Source organism: Haliotis cracherodii, unplaced genomic scaffold (assembly GCF_022045235.1).
Source record: "Haliotis cracherodii isolate W230 unplaced genomic scaffold, xgHalCrac1.p SCAF_2, whole genome shotgun sequence".
Taxonomy (NCBI): Eukaryota; Metazoa; Mollusca; class Gastropoda; order Lepetellida; family Haliotidae; genus Haliotis; species Haliotis cracherodii.
Genome location: NW_027266275.1, coordinates 43,320,477 through 43,347,551, shown reverse-complemented (window position 1 = coordinate 43,347,551; position 27,075 = coordinate 43,320,477). Strand labels below are relative to the sequence as shown.

The 27,075-nt window shown below is 38.1% G+C and overlaps 2 protein-coding genes across 7 annotated transcripts in view; one reads left to right on the top strand and one right to left on the bottom strand.

The window, feature by feature from the left end:
• Positions 1-23,764, bottom strand: part of LOC139468133 (ras GTPase-activating protein-binding protein 2-like) — a 50,518-nt gene extending 26,754 nt beyond the window's left edge. For 2 of the 3 annotated variants that reach the window (XM_071249903.1, XM_071249904.1), the window contains exons 1-6: positions 23,628-23,764; positions 18,496-18,617; positions 10,468-10,549; positions 9,246-9,347; positions 2,462-2,675; positions 78-171 (exon numbers count right to left, since the gene is read on the bottom strand). In XM_071249903.1, coding sequence (XP_071106004.1) covers positions 78-171; positions 2,462-2,675; positions 9,246-9,347; positions 10,468-10,549; positions 18,496-18,590 — 587 coding nt within the window. In that variant the 5' untranslated portion in view covers positions 18,591-18,617; positions 23,628-23,764. The remainder of the gene's footprint in view (positions 1-77; positions 172-2,461; positions 2,676-9,245; positions 9,348-10,467; positions 10,550-18,495; positions 18,618-23,627) is intronic. The other variant, XM_071249905.1, reaches the window with a different exon arrangement.
• A 413-nt stretch (positions 23,765-24,177) lies between these two features.
• LOC139468132 (uncharacterized) overlaps positions 24,178-27,075 on the top strand; it is a 28,849-nt gene continuing 25,951 nt past the window's right edge. For 2 of the 4 annotated variants that reach the window (XM_071249899.1, XM_071249897.1), the window contains exon 1: positions 24,178-24,415. In XM_071249899.1, coding sequence (XP_071106000.1) covers positions 24,317-24,415 — 99 coding nt within the window. In that variant the 5' untranslated portion in view covers positions 24,178-24,316. The remainder of the gene's footprint in view (positions 24,416-27,075) is intronic. The other 2 variants (XM_071249900.1, XM_071249898.1) reach the window with 1 other exon arrangement.

Sequence of the window (27,075 nt, the reverse complement as noted above, 5' to 3'; positions counted from 1 at the left end):
AAGGCAAGGGACAGAGAAATCAGAATTGCTGCACTTCATTTTAAGAGAAATGATCATGCAGGTATTACTATGGTTACCTGAGAGGTGGAGGTTGATCATAGAAAGATGTAGAAGACTCTTGAGTCCCTGAATCCACTTGCTGACCATTTTCAACAACATCTTGTTCAGAGTCTGAAAAAAAAAAAAAATTTTCATTGATGTATGAATAAGAATCAACTAATTTTGTCTCATCAGTCATGACAATGAGATATGGAATGCTAGAGGAGAGATGCCAACATTAAATGCAACTTTGGAGTGATCAGAAGGGTACAAAAGCGTAATTTCATGTGAAAAATCAAAACATAAATAGTACCATGACACAGGTTTATGCTACAGGTTTATACATTTTCATTTGGCCTAGACGTATGTGAAACATGGTTACAAATACATTGATGCTTGTAATTAAATTTTCGTTGAATTCATTGAAATTCCTGCATTCTGATTAGCTGAATTGGTCGCGTGTTATTGCATTCAATTCCCAATGAGTGTAAAACATTAAGCCATGCCCACCGAAGCAGACTACTTTTATAACTACGGAATGTCCGAGAATTCCAATATTACAGTAGAGGGAATTCCCTATCGTCATGAACATGACAATAAGCGGAATTCATGCATATTCATTGTCCAAACAACTCTTTGAGAACGAAGGCTGAGAAGGAATAAAACAGCAAACGTGGAGGTTTGCTCGCCTGTTTTTTTCACCACTCGCCTCGGTTCCACAACTTTCATGTCTTCGGGTTTCATTGCTGACTAGCATTTTTCCAACTGACTTCCCATTCTCAGGGAACTAATGTTTGAATCTGGCGGTAACTGACTATGCATAAGTCTTTGTTTTTATCATACACTCCGTTGATTGGCTACTGACTTTGTAGATGTGTCAAGTTGTGTGCATAAATTAAACGATCACTTGATTCATGTCACGCCACAGTCTGTATTCCAACACACGGAATGTTTATCAGTCTCGTCATATTTGTCTGCTTTGATATATACAACTGTATCTGGTTAAACTATTGTAGATAAAACATGTTTTCATTGTCAAATTTAATTATAAGCATTGACTGTATTTTTTTTCGAAATACGATTTTTCGATTTATATCTCAATGAACTGAGTTAATCCCTAACTATAGCCACACAAGACAGTGTCATTATTTGAAAAATAAGGCAATAAAGCTCAAAGCTCATGGAAGTTTTGAGGTTCAAGGTGCAGCATTGTCTGTGCAAATTTCTGGTTCAAAATCTGCTACACAGGTGAATTCTCCGCACCTTAGAAATCAGAAGAATGCAACAACCTACATTGTTTCCATTATAAGGTTGTCGAAGGCACCAAATACTCCTTAACAAGGTCATGCAGGATACTTGAGATCATTGGTAATCGAGTTTTGGTATATCAAACAAGGCTGTATTGCAATACGTATGACAACATATTAGAATTCAGAAAAAATTTGAAACACCAGTGTATTAACTGAAGTTCAGAAATTGAAAAAAAAAGGTTGCTGGTACAACGTAATGTTTACCTATTTTTCTAAGTATAGTGCACACTTTTTTGAGCATTATACATGCTATAATGAGTTGTGATGAGTTGTTTTTTCCCCAACGCAAAGACATTACCATTAGCATGTAAAACCGGAAATAACATGTCAATAAATCTGTACTGAAGAATTTAATCTTGCAATTATACTGTCTGGTCATAAAAAGTGTTCATTGTATATCTGAACTTATATTTGTAATTTATTTTATTAATTACATTCCCTGTATTTGGCAATTGCTTAACATTAACATATAAAATTGTAAATTTTACAGTAAATTGTATATCTATAATACTTATCCTATCTCACTCTATGCAGTTCAGGTTGCTTATTCGTGTTTTTGTGACCTGATTGTTAGAGGGTGGGCATCATGGTGATGCAAAGGGTGGAAACTTTGTTGTGGGACCTTACCACACAAAGATCGGAAGAAGGATGAAATGCATAGAGTGAGATAGGATAAGTTTAAAAATTTACAGTTTTGGAGTTGCTTCAGAAAAGGAAAATGGACAGCTGTTGAATGGACATGCTGATCACTATATCCCGCCCCGTTTTTCAAACCGGGGAGATAAAAATGGCTACCTGACTGCCATATTAAAATTCCACTATTTTGCTTTGGACAAACTTGGAACTTTCAACTTGTAACAACCATCAACATAATCCACATCCGTTGAATCCATCACGCCATATTTGAGAAGCCATCAAAATGATGGAGTGTGTGGATACTAATGCTAAAGGTTGACGGGTGACAATATAATATTATAAATTCACATGGCCTCTCAGGCCAGGTGAGCTCAACATGTATTCATGAACATCCCCCACCATCTTCAGTGTGGAGGTGTAAGGATCAACCTTTAACTGATACTACTAATTCAGTGTTCTACATAATCTATACCCACTACAGAAGCTGTTATCTCCTAGTTCAAGAAGCTGCATACCCCCAGCCTCCTCTGCCACCTCAGCATCGTCACTGTCGTTATCATGGAACACTTCATCCTGGTAACGGAAGATGTCATTGTGCACATAGTACTTCTTCGGGGATTGAGGAGCAAGCACAAATGTTTGCATGAATCTTCTCATGGGCTCACCATTATTAGACAATTCTCCAGTAACCTGCAAAGGAACCAACCTGTAAATCAGACAACTGACAATCCCCTGACATATCTTTCAAATTTCACAATGAAACCTGCTGAGTAATTGGCCAAAAACAGTTAAAATCGGATCAGAACTTGGGGAGCAGTTTTCTAGTTGCTCCATAGCTGGGATCATCCAAACAAAGCTTCATGACTTGGAGTTTCAGAGATGTGGTTAACAATGTACAGCCTGATGACCAGACAGACTGCGCCACAACATAAGCTCACTTGACTTACAGTCAGGGTAGCTACAAATGCTTACGGTAATGGAAAGTACAATTTAAGTTGCCAATCACTACCTGTTAACTATGACATAAAAGCCTTGCACAAATATAGTGTAGGGTTCAGACAGATCTTTGGACTCTAAATTCTAGCACTTTTAAAGCACTTTTCAAGGACTCTTTTCTCGTTTAACTTCCAAATCCTAAAATTGTAATCCCAACAATGACAAACAGATTTCTGATGACTGCTCCATCTCTGCAAATTTAGCGCACTTTCCCCTTACTATCTAAATATTCAGGGATGTGAGCAGGATTCCCCCCCCCCCCCCCCCCCCCCCCCAAAAAAAAGAGAGGAAAAGTCTAGGGGGTCTTTTTTTTATAACATTTGATTGCATTTTAAGGAATTTTGTGCAGTTTGGACAACATTCACACCAAGAAAAGGGACAAGTCAATGGCAAAAGTCAAAAAGTCAAATAAACAAAGATGGCAGAAGCAGTAAAATTTCGAAGTTAAATCAGTACTTTTTAAAAATCGGGCATGGGAGCAATACTGCCATAAACTTCAACCCCCATCCCTCAGACACAAGGACAACTGTCACAAGCGTGCAATGTCTGACCTTTCCCCATGTTGAAGCATACACTGTACTTACTTACCTTTTGTTGAAAAAAACAAAACTCCATTGCAAACATAAGACATTAATACAACATATATCCCCATGTGGGTTTTCGGACGGTGAAGAAACATTCATAGTTTTCTCGCTAACCACATGAACAACTATAGGCCTAACTTCAGCCTTTAGAATACAGTACCTCAAACATGTGACAATACCCTATGATGTAAATTGTAGTAATTTGTTGCCAGTCACCCCAGCGAAACAATGTCCTTTGAAGTCAGGGGTCATCGAGTGTGCATAAGCTCTTCCCAGTGATCTATCATCTGTACACAAAATGTCATTGAATACGCCAAGCGGTGTGGAGAGTTTTGAATATGTTTAATAAATATAGACTGTGGCAGCACATTTTAGAGCAAGCGCTAGTTTACGAAAACACTTATATTTTTTATTTCGTTTTTCTCATAATTCAAGTGGCTAAAATGGTTCTAAACGGGAACTAATATACATATAGGCGCTGAACACATTCAAATATCCCTAGTGTTAGGGTAGGTTACCCCATTCTCTCTTTAGCCCTTGGATCCCCTATACGATCAATCATCCCTTTACAATCATTAGGGTTAGGTAAATCTTCTCGTTTAGTGGCTATCATAGATTCTATAGCGGCTCCCAATAGTCTTCAGACAAAAATGATGAAATGGTTTTGTGTCAAATACTTCTGCTACTGCAAACTGTCATGGAACTTTCGAACAAGCCACTTTCACCTGCTACATTTTTTCAGTACTGATTCAAAAGCGAACTCACCCTTGTATAGTCACTAGCCATGCACATGCCTCCCTCTTTCCTTACTATTATCCACATCATCCTTACAATGTTCCCTAGCACACTTTTCTGTCACAAAAATCACCCGACAAATTATCAAATACCATGTCAACCATGTGACCCCTAAATGGATGTCCTCAGATCCTTGTTTAGCGATAGCGAGAACTAAGATCAGATTTTAATGAGATTGTTCACTTGTAGGCTAAAAGACAACTTTATCTTAAAACAAGCCATCATCTGACTGAGTATTTACAATTTCTGTGTTATGCCAAACACCACGTTATAGTGCAAGTAATCGTGATAGAAAACATGTCCGAAAACCTATGCTGCTGAAAGCTCTGATCGAAAACAGGACAATCCGCAACGGTTGTCCGGTTTTCAATCATATTTTTCGGAGTGTTTTTTTAAGTCTTTGATTATATTTTTACGCAGATATATTTCCCCCGAGAACTACTGTTCTAAAAAACGTGATTTTTCGCGTTTCAACAGAGATTTCACATCCCTGTATATTACATACCTTCCTTCCTGCAGCAGTAACACAATGCCTTGTTACGGTCTTTTCTTTCGCGCACCCATTGGTACTTTGAAACCAAAGCGCAATTATAAACTCACTTCCCCTGCATGATTTAAACACAATTTGACTGGTTCCCAAGGATTCTCAGCTTGGTCTGGTGCAGGAATGGGGAACCAATCTAAAGTTTCAAATGTTGCTCATAATGTTAATTAAACAATATTCAGTAATACAATGCGCAAAAGAATTTAATGCACGTAACCCTTCACAGACAGAAGACAGTCTTTCTTTTTATGTTGTAAGTGGCAGGATGTTATCAATGCATTGAAACTTAATAATAATATTCAGTCACGACTTTGTTATATATAAGAGACAGTGCAGCTGCAGTAACCTGAATACCACAGAACCTTAGGCAGAAGTATATATTCTAATATACTCATTTATGAAAGAAAACAGATCAAATCCAGTTGAAAGTTTAAATGTATTTACATTCGTGAACCAACAACATGTTACTCTTTGCAAAACGGCACCAGAGAAACATTTTAGCAGAAGGCACATTCAAACTGCAGCGCTTCAATCTCTTCATTTGTCATTCCAAGAAAGGATGGATCCACACAAAGCTTGTATATACTGTAAACAGGGAATTTTTTGCGACCGTTTTATTATTGCGAGTTTTGCGAACGAGACTCAATCGCAAAAATTAAAAACGCAAAAATAAGTATAAATAGTACATACATACTTTATTCATTGCAACACGTCATCAAATGTTGAAATCACCAATCAGAACCACAAGTTACTCTATAAGTTTAATGATACAAATGACCGTGTAAACAGACCAATTAGTGTCACTGATAACTCACAGTAATCATGCCTTCTTCCAACCTCGGTTGATTGCGTCAGTGTCCTTTGCAATTTGCTTACTTACTTACTTTGGAGATTTAACGTGTGCTTTCTGACTGATGCGTATTTCGCAATTTGATTTAAATCCTTCTTATATATTTTGCATTCAAACTCACAGTCATGACACTGAGTTGAGTCAATTATCAATTATTAACTTTCCGGCCAACTCAGATTAACTAGCTTCGGAGAGAAGCTGTCTATTGTTTAGTAATCGAGGGGTCATCTCAACACGGCAACTCGCAAAAATATCTCGTCGCAGTATTGTCTTTGGTGCGGTATTCGCAATATTTTAACGGCGCAGAAATAAAGCTGTTTACAGTATATTTCTGCCTAGTGTTTTGTGGTATTCAGGTTACTGCAGCTGCACTGTCTCTTATATGTACATTCCTGTGCCATACGTTAACAGACACTTGAGTGACGTCACAAACCCGGAAGTGTAATTTGTTCTATTTGTTGTTGCTCACCAAAGACAAAATATAAAACTGACATACATAATATTTCGGTACCACTGGGGACACTGGTTACACCCGATCCAATCCTTAGGTACATTATTCTCTGGGCCCTTGCACATGAAACAGATAGTGGCATCAACCATGTCATCGCTATAGGCGTCATTTGAACTGTCATCCACAGAAAACTCTCCTTCGTCAGATGTCGCACTGCCATTTTGGTTCAACTCTCTTTTCATTTCTCGTTCAGCTTTCATCAATAATCTCTCCTTTTCTCTGTCTCCTCATTTCATCCCTCTCTTTTTCAGTTCCCTTTCTTCCTTTTTCTTTGCTTCTGGTTCTAATCTGTCTATTTTCTTCTGTTCTCTTTCAAATCGTTTTCTGATTTTTTCCCTCTCTTCTCCTATTTTCCTTTTCCTCCAAAATCTTTCAACACTTGTCACCTGTGACAACTTTGGCCATTGCCACTCCCTTTTGACCCTGTCCTGGTTGCGGCTTAGCTGAAGTTATTGCAAGCTATTTCTCAAAGACTGATGGAACCTTGTCGGATGAAGCAGTATCTGCAATATTCTGGACAGAAACATCAGGGACACAAGACTTCTTCTTTACTATCCAGATCTTGTACACTTCATCGTTCTGCAAGTCATTACCGTCTCTTCACCCAGTGCAGCTTGAAAAGATGTTAATGACATTTGCTGTGAAACTTTCTTACGGAGTTGTCACGGGCTGTGCTGTCTCAGAAACAGGAACTGTTAACATGGGCTGGGTAGCAACAGGTGATGCAGTGGGGGTACCACTAGCTTCACGTGTCAGGATAGAGGACTGGCCAAAGACGCTGCTTGGAGCCATCTTAGAAGTTGATGGCGGATTAGAGAGGAATAGCCCAGCGTCCCTGAAACCCTTTACAGCTATGTCAACAGTGGTTGACTAATGCAGGACTTGGCAGAATACTCCGGCAAATGTTACCTTTGTCACTTAATCACCTACATGTTCTATTTGGTAGTTTCTTAAAGACTGCAGCCACATGTCCTTCAATGAGCTGAAAAGTCGCAAATCTAGAGGCTGTATCAGGTGTGAAGCATGTTATTGTAAGCAATATAGTTCAATGCCACTATCCCTACAGATTTCAGAAGCTGTCATGGTTAGATGAGTAGAATGCCAATCAACTAGGAGCAGGACATGGCGCTGAACTCGCCGCTGATCAAGACCTAGAATAAAAATATCTTTGAGCCATGTAGCGAAGAGTTCACAGTCCATCCACCCATTCTCTGATCTAGCCATGACAGCTTCTTCAAAGCCCTCCCAACGGATTGTATGGAAATTGCTGACCTGGATACACTATTAGAGGTTGCATGTAGTGACCATTTGCGCCAACACATGCAAGTACAGTTATTTGAGATTTTTCATTGGCAGTGAAATTGTATAGTACCTGCGAGCCTCTTTGTACCCAAACCTCCCCACTTTGTGGACACATTGGGAAGTCACTTTCGTGGGCGTTATAGATCCTAGTTGGATAATAAAGAAGATCTTGGCTGGTTGATCTCTACAGTGATATACTGTTTAAAGTTGTCAAACCAGCCCCTCATCTTTGCTGGCAAGTGCACGCTCTTTAGCTAATTGTACCGGTGATCTAGCAGAGATATTTGGATGTCTCTTGAGGAACCCCTTGTATCAATCTTTTCTGGGCTTGTTCTCTTAAAACGAAATGTCACAGCCATCTTCCGTTAATATTTTCTGAACTGTGGTAAGTAGCTCCTGCATTGTTCGTCCCAAACCTATTTTCACCATGGCAATAACCCAGTTCTCTCTTCACTTCTATTGTCATATTTGCCACTATAATGATCATGAAGTGTTGTGTAGGGAATGCCATTAACTCTAGATGCTTTAGAAATTGAAATAGATCCGCCTTTCATCATAGAAACAGCTTCACTTAAAATTTCTTGTGAGTATTTTTGTCTTTGTTTGGTAGACCCAATTAGGCAATTCATTGTTTCCTGAAATAAGATTAGTGTTTGAAGATTGCCTTTTTGAAAAGAGATTTACTCCACTAAATGCTATCATTATAACAATCTTTGCTAATTTTTATCAATGTGATATTACGATTTTCCATCGTATTTTTTGTGAAAATACTTTACATGTTACAAAGTATGAGTTTATATATTTATACTTGATCTATTATATATTTTATTTTGTTTTTTAAATTTATTCACATTAGCGCTTTACTTTAGGTTTAGGTATGTGAATAATTTCATCTACTTGTAAATTGTGTGAACACGGCTTTCTTGTGTATTTTGCATTCTATTTTATTGTGTATTATTGTGTATTATTTTGTATATTACATATAAATCTCATATATGTTAATTTTAAATAATGGAAACATAAATATCAATCATTTGAATTCACTAAATATTTTCATATACAACTAGGACTATCTGTGGATGAGTGATCGGTAAATGCCACACTCATGTTTCAAGTGGAGGCCTTTACCGATACAGGCTATACGAACGCCAATTTGGCGGGAAGACTGCATTGTCAGTCATGAATATTGATGTCACTTAGTGGGTTAGAGTTCAAGGAGGCCGTGCCGCACATTGATTGATGCCACATCAACGGTAATATCTGCCTCCGGTCTAGTAGCAAAGATGTTTTACAAGCAGATATTTTCCTTGGCTTCATCTATCACACAAGAGTCACTGGGAACTCGGTGTCACAGCAGCAAAAGTTTCTGGTTGACTGGTTTTTAAAGAGTTAATACAACTTCCGTCTACATTGTAACATGAATATTTCTCACTAGAAATTTATTTTGCATTTGAACACAATTTTTGTTGAAAAATATAAAACGGTTTCCGAGTTACGCTCCGGAAACAAAATGATTACGGACGAACAGATAGACGAGGCATCGACTATACCCCCAACATTATATGCTGGGGTCATAATAAAAATATAATTTTGTCAAATATCAAAAGGCACCAGTCAAGCTGATGAGCAATGAAATATGGAGGATGAGAGAGGAGAGAAAGACATAAATACTACTTGCCTGCACAACAACCGCATTTCCAACTGTAGCCTGACTGTCCACTTGACGGATTTTTGCATGGCAGTCTCGGAAGTTGAGAGACATGATCTTCTTGTGAATATCCTAGAAAAAACAAACAAATGCTGCTACATTTCTTGTAATCTTGTATTTCTTGTAGCTTCTGCTGTTTTTTGAAGACTGAAAGGATCATTTGAGCATTATACTTGAGTTGTCTCAGCAAGAAAAATGAGTGATGATTTGAGTGTTCTGTACACAATGCTGAACATAATGCTGTTGTCAATGTCTTATGTCTGGTCCAGATTATTCATACACCTGTCACATAGCTGGAATATAACTGAATGTGGTGTTAAGCAACAAACAAACGACAACTTATGTTTGTTTTCAGATGTCAATGGCAGTAATCTGATAGTGGTTGCAGTTAATAATGGTGCAAAATGCCTATCAGTTCACATATGATTCCACAATTAATAACTACCTTTTATAAACAATACATGGAATAAAAATATATAAAATATTTGGGTACATATTCATTTGGAGCATAGATCTATTGGGGAAATGTATTCCACAATTATTCCAAAAGATCTTTCCCAATTCAATTCTTCAAGGATGCAAACTTTTGTAAACAAACGGGCATCATATTGAAAGTGATGAATACTTTTGTCCACCGATTGTGACCTTGATGTCCTAGTGCAATAACGGACATAGGAATGATATGCAGCGGTAGAAACTAACATTGATAGTCCACTAGTCCTTATAATGATAACATAGAGCAAAACCCTTAAAAATGGCAAATGTCTACTTGTCCTTATGATACCTCAACTATTGGGCAGTTTGGCAAGGACTTTAGGACTACTGCCAATTTCTAACGCTGATATGGTATCCCTGAGATGTCCAAGCAGTGTGTGGTTTCAAAAACAAAGTGCCACAGCAGTGGTCAAATTTAGGCAAAACCTTGAAGCATCCCCATTTTCATGGTGTTAAAAATAAAACTATTGTATCTCATTAATCATGACCATAGTATATATCTTAGCTCTTTCAACTGTTCTGTTCAGGTCTCTGGGTGTATTTTGCGCATACAAAGTTTCGCCTTTATTCTAATTTGATGTCCAAGATAGAAATCAACTGATTAAGAAATTGTGTAGCTGAGTCAAATTTGCTCACGAAGAGTAACTAGCAAATGTGGAATCTATAAGACAGGGTAAAAGAGAACTAGCACACTCACAGCCTGTCCCATCACAGGAGGTTGCTCTTCCCCTGGCTTCTCAACACCACCATGAACAAAACAGGAGTTGTGACTGTAAAATCTGAAGAAAAAAAACATTTGTGAGACCTTTTGAAGCTTTGATTTTGGTTAGTTGGTTTGTTGTTTAACGCCGCACTCACCATATTCCAGCAAGATGATGGGCGGTCTGTACATAATCAAGTCTGGACCAGACAATCCAGTGATTAATATCATGAGCATCGATCTACGAAATTGTATCAAACAAGTCAACAAGTTACCCAATCCCGTTAGTCGCCTCTTACCACAAGTATAGTCGCTTTTTACAGCATTGCTGAAGACCTATTCTACCCCAGACCTTCACAGGTCTGAAGTTTTGAAGTGATCAGGGACTTATCTGGGAGTCTTAAACTGTGCCCTGGCACGGTAGTCAACAAAGACAGACACTGGTGCCAGCATTGATATCAAAATATTTTCAGCATAAATAAAAGGATGAAAACTAACTAAAATCAAATGATTTGAACAAAAGATAATGTCATCATAAGAAGGAACATCTCTTGACATGGTGATATACCACTTCGATTGTATTTCTTGTTACTTGTTATGCTTGGCATTGTCTTATATGTAGTGATAAAGATTACTGTGTCTATTGTCTCGTAAACTAAGCAGGAAATAGTGAGTTTGATTTTACGCCGTTTTAAGCAATATTCCAGCCATATCATGGTGGTAAGCAGGAAATAGCAATCAGCTGTTAACACCTTTTCTCCCAATCTACCGGTGATACTTTTGTATATTGTCGGATACTTTTATCGCTTTGGAACAATATGACTAATCACTGTTGAGTAAAGGTGTGTGGTATTACCGGTATATCCGTCAATTGAGGTTCTTTCTTTCCATGATACGCATCACAATATCACTTTTCATGCTCGATATATCTGTTGATTTCAAATTGGGATTTTTATCATGTGCGTAATGTTATATACATGTACTTGTCAAATGCCTTCGCTGCCAGGAGCGAGCATCCGGGGCCCAAAGATGGCTGCGTATTTATTGAATGAGTAAACTTTATGTTGTACCAGCATCTTATTTGGTTTCAATTATGAACTTTAATTCATACCTAAATGTATCAGATTGTTTCTGAATTAAAAATTAAAAATTTAGAATTATACAATATATCCTGATACGTACTGCAATACAGCCTTGTGCATTGCAAGATACTGTGATACACTTTAAACCTCCAATTCCCATCCCTCCCGCTGAGGTTGCACGCAATCTTGCTATTCCCATCGCAAAAATAAAATGTTGACATTTAATTGTCAAACTACAACAAATGTAACTTTTAACGTGTATAAGTATGGTAGTTATCATCTATGTATCCATTCTCTGTCAACTAAGATTTGTTTCAAGGTGTCAAAAGCGGGTAATATGATGGTGGTTGCTGTAAATAACGGTGAGTTGGTGCTGTCACGGTATGTGGTAAAGTGGACCTTATGGAACAGGGAAAACGGAAGTTGTAAGTATCAGAGTGACTCAAGATTTCTCCTAAATTAATGCAAATATTATTGAAAGAAATTTTGATTAAAACTAATAAAATCGATTACAAACATGAGTCCAGATATGCAATGAACATTTTATATTACCGATGGTGTAACGAAAGGATTAAGTTGCTTAATTCAATACGAATTGGTTGATAGTCTATTTCTGATGATAGATGACGAGATGCAAGTGAGTGAGTGAGCGTCAGGACTGATACCAATTCATAGTGCTAGCCCACTGAGCTACCATGCCACAGTTTAACATGAATACTCTACTCAGATACAGTAAAAGGACTCAATCAAGCCGACCAATCCTTGTTTTAGCCCCTTAATGCAGCGTGCCATCTTTTGGTGATGCAGCCGTGGATTGAACCCCGGACCTTCCGCTCTCCGGGCAAACGCTCTTCTATTATACCACTAAGGAAGACTACTGCAGATAAGATTTCAAGGGCCAAGTTAATATCTTGGCTTATCTATGAATATTGGCTTATCTACGGTGATAAGTGTGCAACCAGTGATGGCTGAAGAGCGAGTTTTTGCGTTTTGGATGCACAAATATGAGTCTGAACACATCTTCGTAACGTGTGTGTCTCATTGATGAAGTGACTGGACCATTATGACATGCCACAAATCTCGAAGATTAAGCCATCAAGCAGGACTGGACTTGATTACTTCCCAGTGGGGATGGCTGGGTGGGAACGTACGACGGAAAACAGACCAATAAAACATCGTTTTTAATCTGAAAAACCCATGTTTTAGTCTGTTTGTAGTCGTACAAATGGGTAGAATTCGATGGAACACTGGAAGGAGGGTCGGGAAAGTAATCAGGAAGTGACCTCTTTCACGTCGAATGTACCAAGTTCCTCACCCCTGTAGTGACAATAGAACATTCGACCAGATGCACGGACGAGACAAATTGTTTATCACGAACGCACAGCATGGTTAATGCTCATCGACACACAACTAATTATCGATGCGACAGGACAACTGCACACGTCAGTTGAACTGCGATCGAAGTGGTCGACGTATAGTTTAGTTACAGAGCAACTCGCAGTATACAAGGTAATTAAAGTAGCATGTTTAATGCTCTTCGACCCACAAATAAGTATCGATGAGACAGGACAACTGCACACTTCAGTTGAATTGCGATCGAAGCGTGGTCGGCTTATAATGTAGTTACAGAGCGACTCGTCGTATCCAAGGTAACGAAAAACAGCATGGTTAATGCTCTTCGACACACAAATAAGTATCGATGCGACAGGACAACTGCACACGTCAGTTGAATTGCGATCGAAGTGTGGTCGGCGCATAATTTAGTTACAGAGCAACTCGCAGTATACAAGGTAACTAAAAAATACGAGCAGTACTTCTTGTCTGAGACAATGTCGAAGGCGACCTGATCGAGAGGCTCGTAAGTCTAACTAGACATGTAGCGCAGAACGACATCGAGGTCCCAGACCGGCAGTCGGAAGTAATGTGACTCATCTTCAACCATGAAGGCATGTAGAATTTTCTGCAATTCCGGTATTTTAGTGAGCCTGTCGCCCGTAAGAGACGGCTCGTCCAGGTAGAAGGCGACCCTGATAGCCTGCCGATGGAGCCATTCTACGACCGTCTTCATGATCCGTGTGATGAAGTCTTCCCCCCTACCGGTAGCTTGTCTAAAGGTAGTAGACTCCAACGACGGTGACGGCTGGGGAACGGACATCACTACCTCCCCTGCTGGCTCGTTGTCGACAGCATAGCAAGCGGTTGTAGCTGGTGACGAACAGCAGTGTCCATGGATCCCCAATGCCTGTCTACTACAAGAATCTGGGAGGGCGCTGGTTTCTTGAAGAGGAGCCCCCAATCCAAGTCCCTACTCATGGGTGACAAAAACGGCAGTTTGCTGAAACTCTGCCCAGGCAGAGCAGAGGCAAGTTCTGGTCCATATCGTGAGCCATGGCTCTGAAGACATTGGGAGGAGAAGACTGAAGAGACTGCGGCATATCTCCAACCTTAAAGCCAGCATACGTCGGTTTGTCGTCATCTTTTGATAACTCAGGGAGAAAAGTGAGGTAGCCAAGCCATAGCCAGGCTGTCGTCACAATCCAATACACGTTGATTGTGTAGATGTAGATGAAGGGACTGGTGTACTGGTCGATGGACCTCCGACGTGGTTGAATCCGTCTTGGTCGACGCCGTCGAGGCAAGTACCGCCACCGTGATCTGGCCTATCAAAGCAGGGTCGATATGAAAGTGAGACGAGGGTGACGATCGATCATTATCTCTACGACACTGATCTCCCAAAAACTCCCTTCGAGAGCGTCGCACGTCCCCGTGGGGACGAGGGCTACGATCTCTAACTGTAGAAGAACTACGATCCCCATCGCAGTTATCGTCCGAATCGAACTCCCGACGACCTCGAAGGCGACGAACATCCTCGTGTCGTTTACCGTCTCTCGACAAGGCACTCGACCTGTCGTCCCGGGGCGGGAACGACTTGTAGAGTGGGATCCGTGTTCACTGTCGACCTGCACGACGTCCCTATAATCGTTGGTAGGACGAGAGACGGACTGACTGGGGACCATAGTCCCCTCATAGTCCTCGTCACGAGCCGGTCCCGTCGTAACAGGGGTGGCTGAGTGACGCTCTCGATCAACCGATTGATGAAGATCAGTCGTGCGGGTAGTATCATCAACAGGCAAACGGTCACGTGTCTTGTCGAAAACATGTTGACTGGGGCGGGTCTTCTCAACTGATTTCTTGGGTGTATCTGTGGCTGGTGTGGGTGTGGCTGCAGAGTCCAGGGAACCACCCGATGACCTACTCTGCTTGTAGCGCTGGTCAGTAGCCCGCTTCCCACGAACACGTTGAAAAACTGTCCCTAATTATGCAGGAAGGACAATACTTGTGAGGATCTACTTTAGACAGTATACTTTGAAACGAGGCAGAACAGCCTGACATGTTGCCACGTGTACAATCAAGTCTAACAGTGAAACATGTGTTGAACACAAACAATGGAATACCAAGGATTACATTCCAGGGGTCTACAGGTAAGACATATTATTATTACTGTATTAGAACAACAACTGTAGACACACGATAAGTACTAGTAGAATACAAACTAGCAGTCTATCGCGAAAGTCCTTCTCGAGCGACCAGCTCAGATGCGCGCTGAGAGATTTGTGGCATGTCATAGGGAGGTGCTTGCGCAACCGGACAGAAACAAGTTTATTGTTTACATTCCAGCTTCTGGTTTCCTTTTAACGTGCGACTAGAGGTATGAGATACCCATTTGTACGACTGAAAACAGACTAAAACATACCTTTGCCAGAACAGCTATCAGTGTAAGTGACATATTTAACCATTTATAGCACCTGAAACATGTTGACTAGATATCAAGGAAATGCTGGATCCTGAATACACTCTTACTAAAAAACGTTTGAAATGCCAATTATGTCATGCATCATTGATGTAACTGTCACAGTTACGACATGAACTCACTACAGTAGCACCAGAACAGCAATTGAACTTGACTGAATCCATAAACTTCAAATCATTGGTAGATCTAGATATAAACATTCACAAATGTCTGTCCAAATGACCCCTTACCAATGGTTGATGACCTGGCCGTGTACTGCCTTTTCATTTACAAAGTAAGACATTAAAATGGATAATTTTGTGTTAAAATATTCATTAACCCTTTCGCCCCGACTGCCCGATTTATCGGGCAGCATAAACCGTGTCCCAGTACCCGGCTGCCCGAAAAATCGGGCGGCTAATGTCCAAGCCCCACACACGGCTACCCGATAAATCAGGCGGCGCGACCGTGTTTACAAAATCGCTCTTTCTACTTCCTTTACGTGTGTAATCTCGTTCTAAATATGGAACCGAGATCTACACGTGATTGACACATCATTCCATGGAATTTCCCCGTCTTTTTGGCGCGAAAATCGCGGATGTCACCTGTTTTCGCGACAGATATTTTTCTCGCTTGAATCGTAAATCAAGCGTAATGGCGGCCAACTACGATTCGGATAGCGATCAGATGATTAACAACGACTCTATCGGGAATAATTATGTGTTTGAATTGAATAATTTAAGCGAAGGGGAGAGGGAATTTCGCGAATATTTCGGTGAAGATTTTGACGGTTTCGACGAGGTGTCCCCCCCGCCAACTTTCAAGAATGGGAGTGGCAGAGGGACCACAACAGTGGAGACATGAGGGATTTTGAAGAGGCGACCGGACTCAAGAATATATATATATTGACACGGTGAGTGAAGAGTCATGCTATTGATTTTTTCCAACTGTTTTACAATGATTCTGTGTTTGAACAGATTATCAGTGCGACGAATGAGAATGCTGCCTACAGGTGAACGAGCGATCACAACAACAACAAAGGTGAGTGGCATGACGTATCGCTTTCTTTTTTTTTTAATTTAAGTTTCTGATCGCAATCCGAATTGTAGTTTGCCGGTTTGTCGTATGTCCTTATATTTCTCTCAATTTAAATAAAATGTATTTGCATATTCATGTTTGTTTTTCTTGTTATTTACATCTTAATTTAAATTTTAGTAACTGTAATGATTATTTATTTATTAATTGATGTAATAAAGTACTGATTTAATTTATTATGCAATTGTAAATAACAGTGTATTGTAAATATGTTATCACAACTTGTATATTTGCAGAACTTGAATTTACGATCTTTCCGTCCTTTTACAATCTTTCCCTCCTTTCAGATCAATCTGTGATATCTTCTCTGTGATGTCATTCTTATAGTAGCTGTGGTTCAATGTTCAGGTAATGTGATAAATTACTATTCAAAAACTTTAAAACTTAATTTTTGTTTCAAATCCTGAAAAAGAACAAAATAAATCAAATATTTGTGTTTTTACCTGTGTTAACAAGTTTACCTGTGTTAACGAGTTTACCTAAGAGGCTGTAAGTGTATCATAAGTAATATGTGACATCAGTATAGAAAACAAAGTCAGTACCAAGAGTTGTAAACTTGTTTATTTGTTTACAGATGTGCATGAAGAGAATTTACCTGCAACACCTGGGATTACCTGTGCCGTCCAAGATGACAAGACCACTGTGTTATGTTTACCTTGTATCTGTGATTTATTTTTGTGATTTTTAATACAATTTGAGCCAAAATTCATTGTCTGTTTTCATTTTTTCAGTGTTTTCAAGTTTTATTTCACTTGTAAACACCTGTAATTAGAAAATAACAAATGTTAGAGACAATAACAACAAAGAATATTAAAGTATACTTAATCCTCTTTACAATGGTATATGATAAATGTATATTAAAAGCAAGTTTCTGGTAGAAAAAGTACATCAAAAATGATAGTGTGATTTTCCAATAATACTGCCAGGGAGGCCAGTGTGCAGGCCTTGTAAGTGTCAGGGACTGCAGGGTTTCAAGGGACATAACTCTGGGGCAGCCAGTGATGAAAGAGTTAATATCAAATTTCCATTTTAAGATATTGTTTATGCCTTAATGTAAACCTCTTGGTCATGAGAGCAGTATACGCCCTGATGTGAACCTTTCTCCAACTTTGCCTGTTTGTTGATATTATGCAGTTGCGAAAAGATTTCTGATTTTTCACAACCACTGTGTTCTGTTGTTAATGTTATGTTACAGTGCTATAAGTTGAACCCATCCATTTTTGTTTGGGACCCCTAATTTTATGATGCTTAAGGGGTCGAAGTGACCCCAAGAAAATTTAAGCCAGAACAGACACTGTGCCACAGTGCAATCCTATGGACTTTTAGGTGTGCACTTTGAGAGTAAGTGTGCCAACCAGAAAAAAAATTGAATGAGAAAAGAAATATGAAATTATCCTCATATGTTTATCATTTTCATGTCTGTCCTGTTTATTTTAATTTATTTCGTATAGTCTAGTCTTGAGACCAATAGTACACATGATTGGATAATATTTGACATGTTGTGACAGAGCGATTTAGTTTTCATATTGGCTTTGGAATTTTTAAGTCTAAACATTTTTTCAATATAAAGAGCTAGCTGAAATAAGATGCTGTCATCATTTGTTGTGAGTGACAATACAAACTTGTGCATGGTAGGATATTGATAATACAAGGGCAAATACCTCAACCTTAAGGTGGTTGGTTGGTTTGTTGTTTAACGCTGCACTCAGCAATATTCCAGCTATATGACGGCGGTCTGTAAATAATCCGAGTCTGGACCAGACAATCCAGTGATTAATATCATGAGCATTGATCCACATAATTGGGATCAGCTGGACATATATATGGTGCTTGGTATTCATCATCTAAATCTTCTTTACAGAAATTGCAAAGGCTGTCAGCAAAGTCATGATAACTAGACATTCTGTTTATGTATTTAAAAATCATTTGAATAACATCTAAATTTTGTCGTAGATCTTAAATTTACAGTGACTATCTTTATCAAATGATAAAAATTATCACATAGTTATAAAAAGTGGAAAGGTTTGGAAAAAAGCATTGACTTTTTGTTTGACTTACCTGTGAAGATGGACCGGAGCCTCATGAAGCAGGGTGTAGTACTGCCTCACGAACTCACGGCCAACACATTGTGGACTAGGAGTTTCCATGACCATGACTTTGACTCTAGGGTTGGACAAAATCTGAAAGAGGATAAGGGGTCATTTTAATTCAGGGACAACCATAGTATATTAGCAACAATTAAGTACAGGACATCATGCCACTGTTACTGGGCTGTCAATGCTGCCACCTTGACCACACAGTATCATCACTTCAGGAAGCCCAAAACTCATGCATCCTTCATTTTGATTTGGTGGTCAAAGTTTGCTCAAGGTTCACCTGTTGAACACATGTATACATGTTAGGTTGGTCTGACTTTGGCCAAGAGAGATCAAACTGAAAAGATCTGATGATAATGAGACTGCATAAAGTTGACTTCTTTCAACTGAACTGTTTTCAATGAAGGCACTAAAGGGTTTACATTATGCACCAAATTCTGTTGTCATTTTCAATACCAGTGAGGTCAATGTGGGTTGTGACAACTTGTGACATATAAAGACGGGAGCCAAGCTTAAGCAGACAAACCAGAAATAACATCTTCATAAGATTCTGCAGACAACTTCAGGGTTCACTATAGGAATTTTCTGACAGCGCAATGTTAAAATGCCACGTTGTATTTGAAAATGTGAGCCTTTCTTCAAATTTAGGGGCTAAAAAAGCACTTGGCCCCACCCTAGAATTATCCCTGCAACTCTATAATTTAGAAGACCTGTAAACATAAAACATCAACAAGAACTACATTTAGCTCTGAAAATGTGTATGCATTGCAAGTGTGACTAATTCAACCGACTGCTGTGTATATGTTACTGCCTTGTTCTGATTTTGATCAGGCTTTAGGACACACTTACTGATCAGCTGAACAGAGTACCATGTAGCAAACTGCAGAACATAATGTAAGTAGTCATGGTAAGTCAAACTAGCAGCTCAAAATGTATGGTTTCGTTTTATTAGTTTATTACGTAAATATTTACTGTTTAGTTATCCAAGGACAAGTTTACATTTTAGATATTTTCGCACCTTGACTTGACATCTGAAACAAGCACATTATGAGGCGACTTGTTAATTTGTTTAGAACAGCAACTACATTTATTTTTTTAATTTCAGACATCTATATTTTTACTGTAACTGTTGAAAATTTAAATCCAACAGTTTTCATACTACCATGGACTTCATGGTAAATAAAGTAAGTTTGCATTGTGTTATGTAATGTTACCAGACACTGAAAAGGCAGAGGCAATGCAATTTTTCATGATGCTTTTCTCGTCAACTTCATCATGTCAGTTTGTGTTTTAGTTGCATAATGAACAAATGTTGATATTCTAAACTAACAATCACAACAAAACATAAGCTTTTTTAATGAAGGTGCAACAGAGTACCATTTTAGCTCGACTTCATTTCTGCACAGCCAACTTGGTTAGTTTTTCCTGTGGGAGTCAACTGGTTTTATTAGTATCCACATTTATCTGTGCACAATATCATGTTTTTTTCTTTTTAAACTTGTAACAAAATAACCAATAACCTAAAATTATCAATGCTAATCAGATCTTTATCAAGTGACAGTTTGAACTTTGTGAGTTTGAACTCTTCTTTGGCAATTGTGTATGCAGTGTTTATTTTGAATTTTATTAGATTTTGTTTTTTCTTAATCATTTCTCATCGGAGTATCAAAAGCACTACACAGCAATTTGTAGGCGCCATCTCTAAAGTGTCTGTGCTAGGCACTTTGTGAATGTTTGACAAGTTTCTCATGATGTAAGGGAGATAACTCATTCTGGAAGTTATTGTGTTGTTAAGATAGCATGTAAATCGTATTGGTAAAGTTGACAGATGTAAGTATAGAATGTTATTTTGATTGTGTTGTGTTGTCATGTTTTAGGAATGATTCTGTGTGTGGTGATGATCTAACAAATAACATTGACCTGAAGCGGGGAATTCTGTTGCCTATCACTCAATTAAGATTGCAACTGCCATCCACGAAATCTGATGTTCCAGCAAATTCTGGATTTGTGGAACACAAAATATAACGTTCATGCTTTCGTTAAATCAAAGCTGATTGAAATCTTTCAGCCAACCTTTACAAATCATGTGTTGCAGTGACCATTCAACTATTTTACTAACTTTTCATTATTAAATGTCCCCGGCCCCTGCTGAAGATTCGGTAGTTGCAGACGATTTAGCATTGATGCTCTTGCTGGATTCAATAGATTTGTCAGTCAAAACATTGCTGGTAGAAACATGCCTGTTTATCTACCCTTAGCAGTTCACTTACTATCGCTGGATGAAAACACTAAATATTGACAATATATTTGTTGCCATTGTTCCACCACGGACACCAGACCTACTTTGTGCTCCATATGTCACAATAACATAGTGAAATAACAAAGACTATTCCATGAATGGAGTAGAGTTCATGCTTCATCATTTGTCATATTTAGCCAATCACCGAATTATATATACAGATTGCTGAGAATACAAAAACTGGGTTTTATGTCCAGTTACAATCACGCAGTAATATATATACACAACAGTAATATAGAAAGACTATTTCTAGTCGACATTGTATATGAAATTTATTGTGTTTTGGTTCCGCTCGGGGACAGCCAAGAAACATAAAAATTTGTTTCAGACATTAATTACATGGAAGAATTAAATGGAAAATTGGGCTTTCCATTCAATAATAAAGTAAGGAGCAACTGTGCAACTAAAAATGTACACTTACTCGCCATAATAAAAGTTCAGTAATTGATAAGAGGGTTACTATATGTCACAAGTCGCAGGGCACATTTTGCAGGGAACCAGTGCCTCAACAAAAGATTGGATCATTGCTTATATCGGGGCGGTCGGGTAGCCTAGAGGTTAAAGCATTCGCTCGTCACGCTGAAGGCCCGGGTTCGATTCCCGACATGGGTACAATGTGTGAAGCCCATTTCTGGTGTCCCCCGCCGTGATATTGCTGGAATATTGCTAAAAGCGGCGTTAAACCATACTCACTCACTCATTGCTTATATCATTTCCAAAGAAGAGTTATTGCCCTTCCAGACTAAAAGACTGCACATTTTTCTCTCATCTTTTTCAAACCCATAAACAAGACCTGTGTAAGTCTAATACCATTAATATGTATGTGCTCCTTAGTTATGTATACTTTACAAACATACATGTACAGATCATGATGTCATTTCAGTCATCAGTCAAAGTTCGCGAAAGGTCGTAATGACGTGACCCGTAATGGGATGTCCTAAGATCTTTGTTTAGCAGGAGCGAGAACACAGATCTGATTTTAATGAGATTGTGATTGGCTACTTGTAAGAGCAATGTGATACCCTTTTGTTCATTATTCATTTTCAACCAATGCAGGCAACTTTTGGTCTACCATTAGAATTCAACAATGATACAATGCCCTGGGATGTCATAGCAACTGGGTTGCTGGTGTCATTGATTGTACACAAGCTCTTTCTCTATAATCTCTAGACACACTGTCAATAAATAAGCCCTGAGTTGTTGGGAGTTTTCAATATGTATTTACTTATCATAGCATACATTGACGCATTTTACAGCAAATGCCAGTTTGCAAAAGCATTTCTATTTTCAACATTTCTGTTTTCAGTTTGATTCTAATTCACTGAACTGAATGGATTAAAAATGGGAACTAATATGTATATTATTTCAACTGGACAGGAATGGATAATTGAGAGTTTGGGGCTAAAACCCAAGAGCAATCTTAGTGACTAGTTTCGAGCATAAACATCATTCATGTGTACTCTTTTCAGTTTGCACCACACTGGCTCATTCCTCATCACACTGGACAAGTGTGCCTGGCATTGTGATCATTCATAAGTGTCCATAGACCTAAGTCATGAGACACCCTGCCAACTTTTGTAAGTGTGTCACATAAGAGAAACATTTTCATTCATTTTTGTAATCATTGTAATGTCTTCGACATGACAAGGTTAATTTGCATTCAGCTTATTAGTGTGGACGTAGCTCCCCAGTCAGTCTGGCTAACCATTCGAAAGGTTTTCACAAAAACTGGTTGCTGGAATTGTGACCTGTATCCTCACAAGAAGTTGAGGTGCTGAATTCTAAAGGCGCTCTTATAGTATTTTTTAAATACAGCAGGAACAAGAAAAACATATCGATCACCGTTATATATTACTTTTGAATTGAAATGTACATAATTGAAGAATGGCATTACTATTACATGAACAGATTTTAAAGAATAGTGGGTTAAAGAAGAATGCCACATGCACACACAAAATGACCAGCGAGATCATTGGAGTATCTTTGTTTTGGTACATAACACAACAGTTTCAGACTTTCAGCACAAGCTTGATAGATACCTGGATAGTTGTAAGTGTACATACTTCACATAGATTGTACTTGACTGTATACAGCAAAACCTAGAAACATTTATTGACTATTGAATTGTATACTTCACTATTCCAGCAACAAGTTAGCATGTTCATTCAGAAGTTAAAGATTGTGTAGCCATTGTTTGCATTTCATGTACTGGTTTGGGTTAAATACGGTTCAAGACATATATATGTATGCGGGGAAAGTACCAACTGTTCTTCTTACTGTCATGAACCATCACCAACCTTAAGCTATAACACTGATTATGGGTCACCCCAAAGGTGCCCTCCAGTTCGTTAACTTAGTCAGACCATTTTTTAACGAACGATTTCAAATTAATATGGTCAATTGGCTGTCTAGACCGAAAATTTGCGTTAATGAAATAATACATACACTACAATAGCCTACAAGATATTATGAATAACGATAACATTCAGTGAGCCAACTTGTACCGAAGTGCAGTCAGTGGCCAATGTTGCCGCGAAAACGTGATTTCATACTACCCCAGATTTTCATCATGCTAAAACGACTAAACCAACTACCAACACATATTTATGGACCAATACCTCATAACTTGTAAATTCAGATATATGCATAATCAATCAAGTGCGTAACGTTCAACAAAAGATACAGAACGGCTATGTAAAATTTACACGGAAGATGTTTTCTCACACCGGTTTCGTAGATAGAAAACATAGAATCAATTACTATTAATACACATATCCGTTCCAAGTGATACTCACCTCAAAAATGATGATGATGGGTATTTAAATAGTGAGTTTATGTACACATCTGAATATAAATATGTTTAAAAGTATAATATTTTGGTGATTCACTTCAGATGAGAGAAATTTTCCTGTAGCACATGCACGATGCGCAGAGGAGGTCTGCGCAGACCGGGACTCTCCGCCTGAGAAATTGTAACCCCCTTTTCAAGGAGGATATTTAAAACAACATCGATTGTAGTAAATTAATCTTTTTAGCTAAAAGTAAATTAATACATTTCAATGAAAGGACACTCAATATTTAATAACAAACTACGATGTGCGAAATTTACCAGAACACGAAATTCTTTAATATATTTTGAAACATAAATAGTACCTTCCTTGCCATTAAGTATTCATGATCAGGGCAACTCTGTTATTAGGTCATAAGTAGAATTTCCTATTTTTATAGGTTTCTTCATTTAACATTATTTCATTTTACTTATAATACAAAATCAAAATAGTTTTATATAATTTTGTATTTTTGGTACTATATTAGTCAGCCAACAGTTTGAAGCTTGCGCATGACCGTTGCTATTGGTAACCAACGCTTGCTCAATTTCACATAAAAGATTCTGCATTGTCGATCTGTGTCAAGACGTTTGTCCTAAAATATTGCTAGTAGACTATTCGTGTGAACACATATTACTGCTGATCCGTCAACTACAATGGCTAACAGTTATCACATGGAAGCGCTCAGGAAACAACGGCTGTTGGACCGAAAGAATGAAGCTTTAAGACGTTTGGAAAAACAGGGAACTGACTTGGTACGCATTAGAATATATTGTATTGTATATATATGTTAAATTAATTACACGGATTCATACTGTTTGCACATTGGTTTTTCGATTCATACCTCAATGAACCGAAATAAATACACAGTCAATTCTTAAATATACGCATTAGAATATATTGTATATAGATCTATATCTATATCTATATCTTATATATATATAGGCCTATAATAGCATAAATTGTGTTGTCATCCTTCACATTTATCACACTTAGTCCTTGCTGGCCACGTCAGAATTTCAAAATCACGTAATGCCATCATTCAAAGTATTTGAATGAAATCATCTTCACTTTATGTCCTCTCACCTGGGCCCAGTTGCACAAAGCAATGTTAGCGCTAAGATTATCGTAAAACTATGTTAAAGTATGTTAACCTGCTGGATGCCGAGGTTTTTTTCTGACACACATTTTTCTGAGATCGGAAAAGTAAAGGTTGTGTGAGAATTGCGCTCACGCGGCACTGGATCTAGAAATCTACCTCCGGCTATAAAAATACGCAGATATGTAGAATATTAAATTTCCTATTTGATGGTGTAAATTTAACTGCAAATATTAGACTGGTTTGAAAAAAAGACACTGTTAAGTGTTTTCGGAGAATTTAGTTAAGAATTGACTTACACTTTGTGTGAGTTCATTGGTGCATGAACCTTCGCAGAGTGAGGGCCAAACTGTATGAACGTCAAAGTAGTAAAATAGTTTCTCAAAACGAGAGGTGACATGAGCTTATGAATGCTCAAATTGCTCAACTGGAACAACTTTTGAAGTTGCTGTAAACAAATGTAGGCCCAAATGTACTCAATAATATATTAAGTACTACCTCAGTAAGTCAGTCACAATGACAGCGCGTCATAATACATTTACATCAAGTCCAAGACGTCAGAATGGCCAACACGATAAACATGACGGGAGAGATTTCCGAAGTTCTTAATGAACCTGTGGCTATTACAAGTGTTAGTAATCACGGATCAATTGGCCAATCACTATCACTAAAAGGTGATTGTAGAAATGTGTCAAATACATACTCAAGTACATTGTATATTGCTGTAGACTGTCACTGTAGTCTAGACATGGATCAAGTCGATACTACGGTAGTTTGAATGTGCTTTTCTTCATTTTGTTCTCTAAAATGGGTAGTAGCGAGGATATCCTTAAACGGACATGCAATCAAACTCTCTGACTTATCCCAATGTATGCATAAACACAAAGTTCAAGATTAAAGGGTACTTACGGGTCACTTGGTGAGAATTAGCTGTGGGTAAGGACAATAAATCTTCGCGGCGTTTTGTTCACGAGGAACCAAACTATTCCAACACAAATATCGATACTGAAATTGTTTACGTTTAGGTATAAAAAAGAAGTGATAAAATCGTACTTAATAAGAAAAGGAAGTAATAGCAAAATGGATGGCCCTATCTACCCTATAAATTCATCCTTAGATTCCAACATTCTGCTGATTGTGCAAGTGTATTTAGAACAAATGTTGCACCATTATGTTTGGAGCACAAGCCTTATAATCAAATGTAATGAATTACTAAAACAAATGACACCATTCTGCTTGACGTCATGGGTTGTTTATGTCTTTGTCAACCTCGGAGAAAGACGACACTGGTATTTTGATTTATGTATACCTCCCCTTATTTTCGTTCATAGTATGGAAAATCGTGATGTGTAAAATGGAATTTGACACTTTTGCAACACAACATTAAACGACTGCTTTTACCATGTAAATAATGTCTTGAACATTTAAACAATTAGATAGCTTACCCTGTATCTTTTTTGGACAAGACACGCATTTGTTTGGCATCATTTTTACATTATCAAATACCCAAAAGAATATTTCGAAACAAACAAAATTTTAATCAATATTGTACAGGTATTTCTTGATTATTATGTGATTGTTTCTCTTCATCTAGACTTGATTATTTATATATAGCTGGAATATTTCTGAGTGCAGCGTTATACAACAAGCAAACAAACAAATCATCTCGTCTCAGAATTATACAATAAAAGATGCGAAGAAAGCTCCTTTGGGTTAGAATTATCAGGATAATCGTATAAGGTTCCACCCACTGGATACATGGCACGGTTTTTATTTTTATACTTTGTACAATTCTTGAAGAAATAAAGTAAACAGTTTCATATCCTGTGATCACAATATTTAAAAAAGGATGACCCATTGATTATGTAATGGAGACGAGAGGAATAATTCGTAAATCGTTTGACTAACGCGCACCTGGCGAATTGTTAGACATCACTGTTCTGTTTATCAAACAACGTAAAAAGCAATTCCAAGACAATTCTTCTACAAATGTGTGCATATATTTTCACATTGTCCATTTTGTTAAAGTAAAATATTTAGTTTTAGTTATAAAATAAAATGAAACAGCTATTCATGGACATTGTTTGTTTCTTTGTTTGTTTGTTGTTTAAGGCCGCACTCAGCAATATTCGAGCTATATGACAACAGACTGTAAATAATCGAGTCTGGATCAGACAATCCAGTGAATGAATTCATGAGCATCGATCTGCGCATTTGGGACCAATGACATGCATCAACCAAGTCAGCAAGCCTGACCACCCGATCCCTTTAGTCGCCTCTTACGACAAGCAAAGTCGCCTTTTACAGCAAGCATGA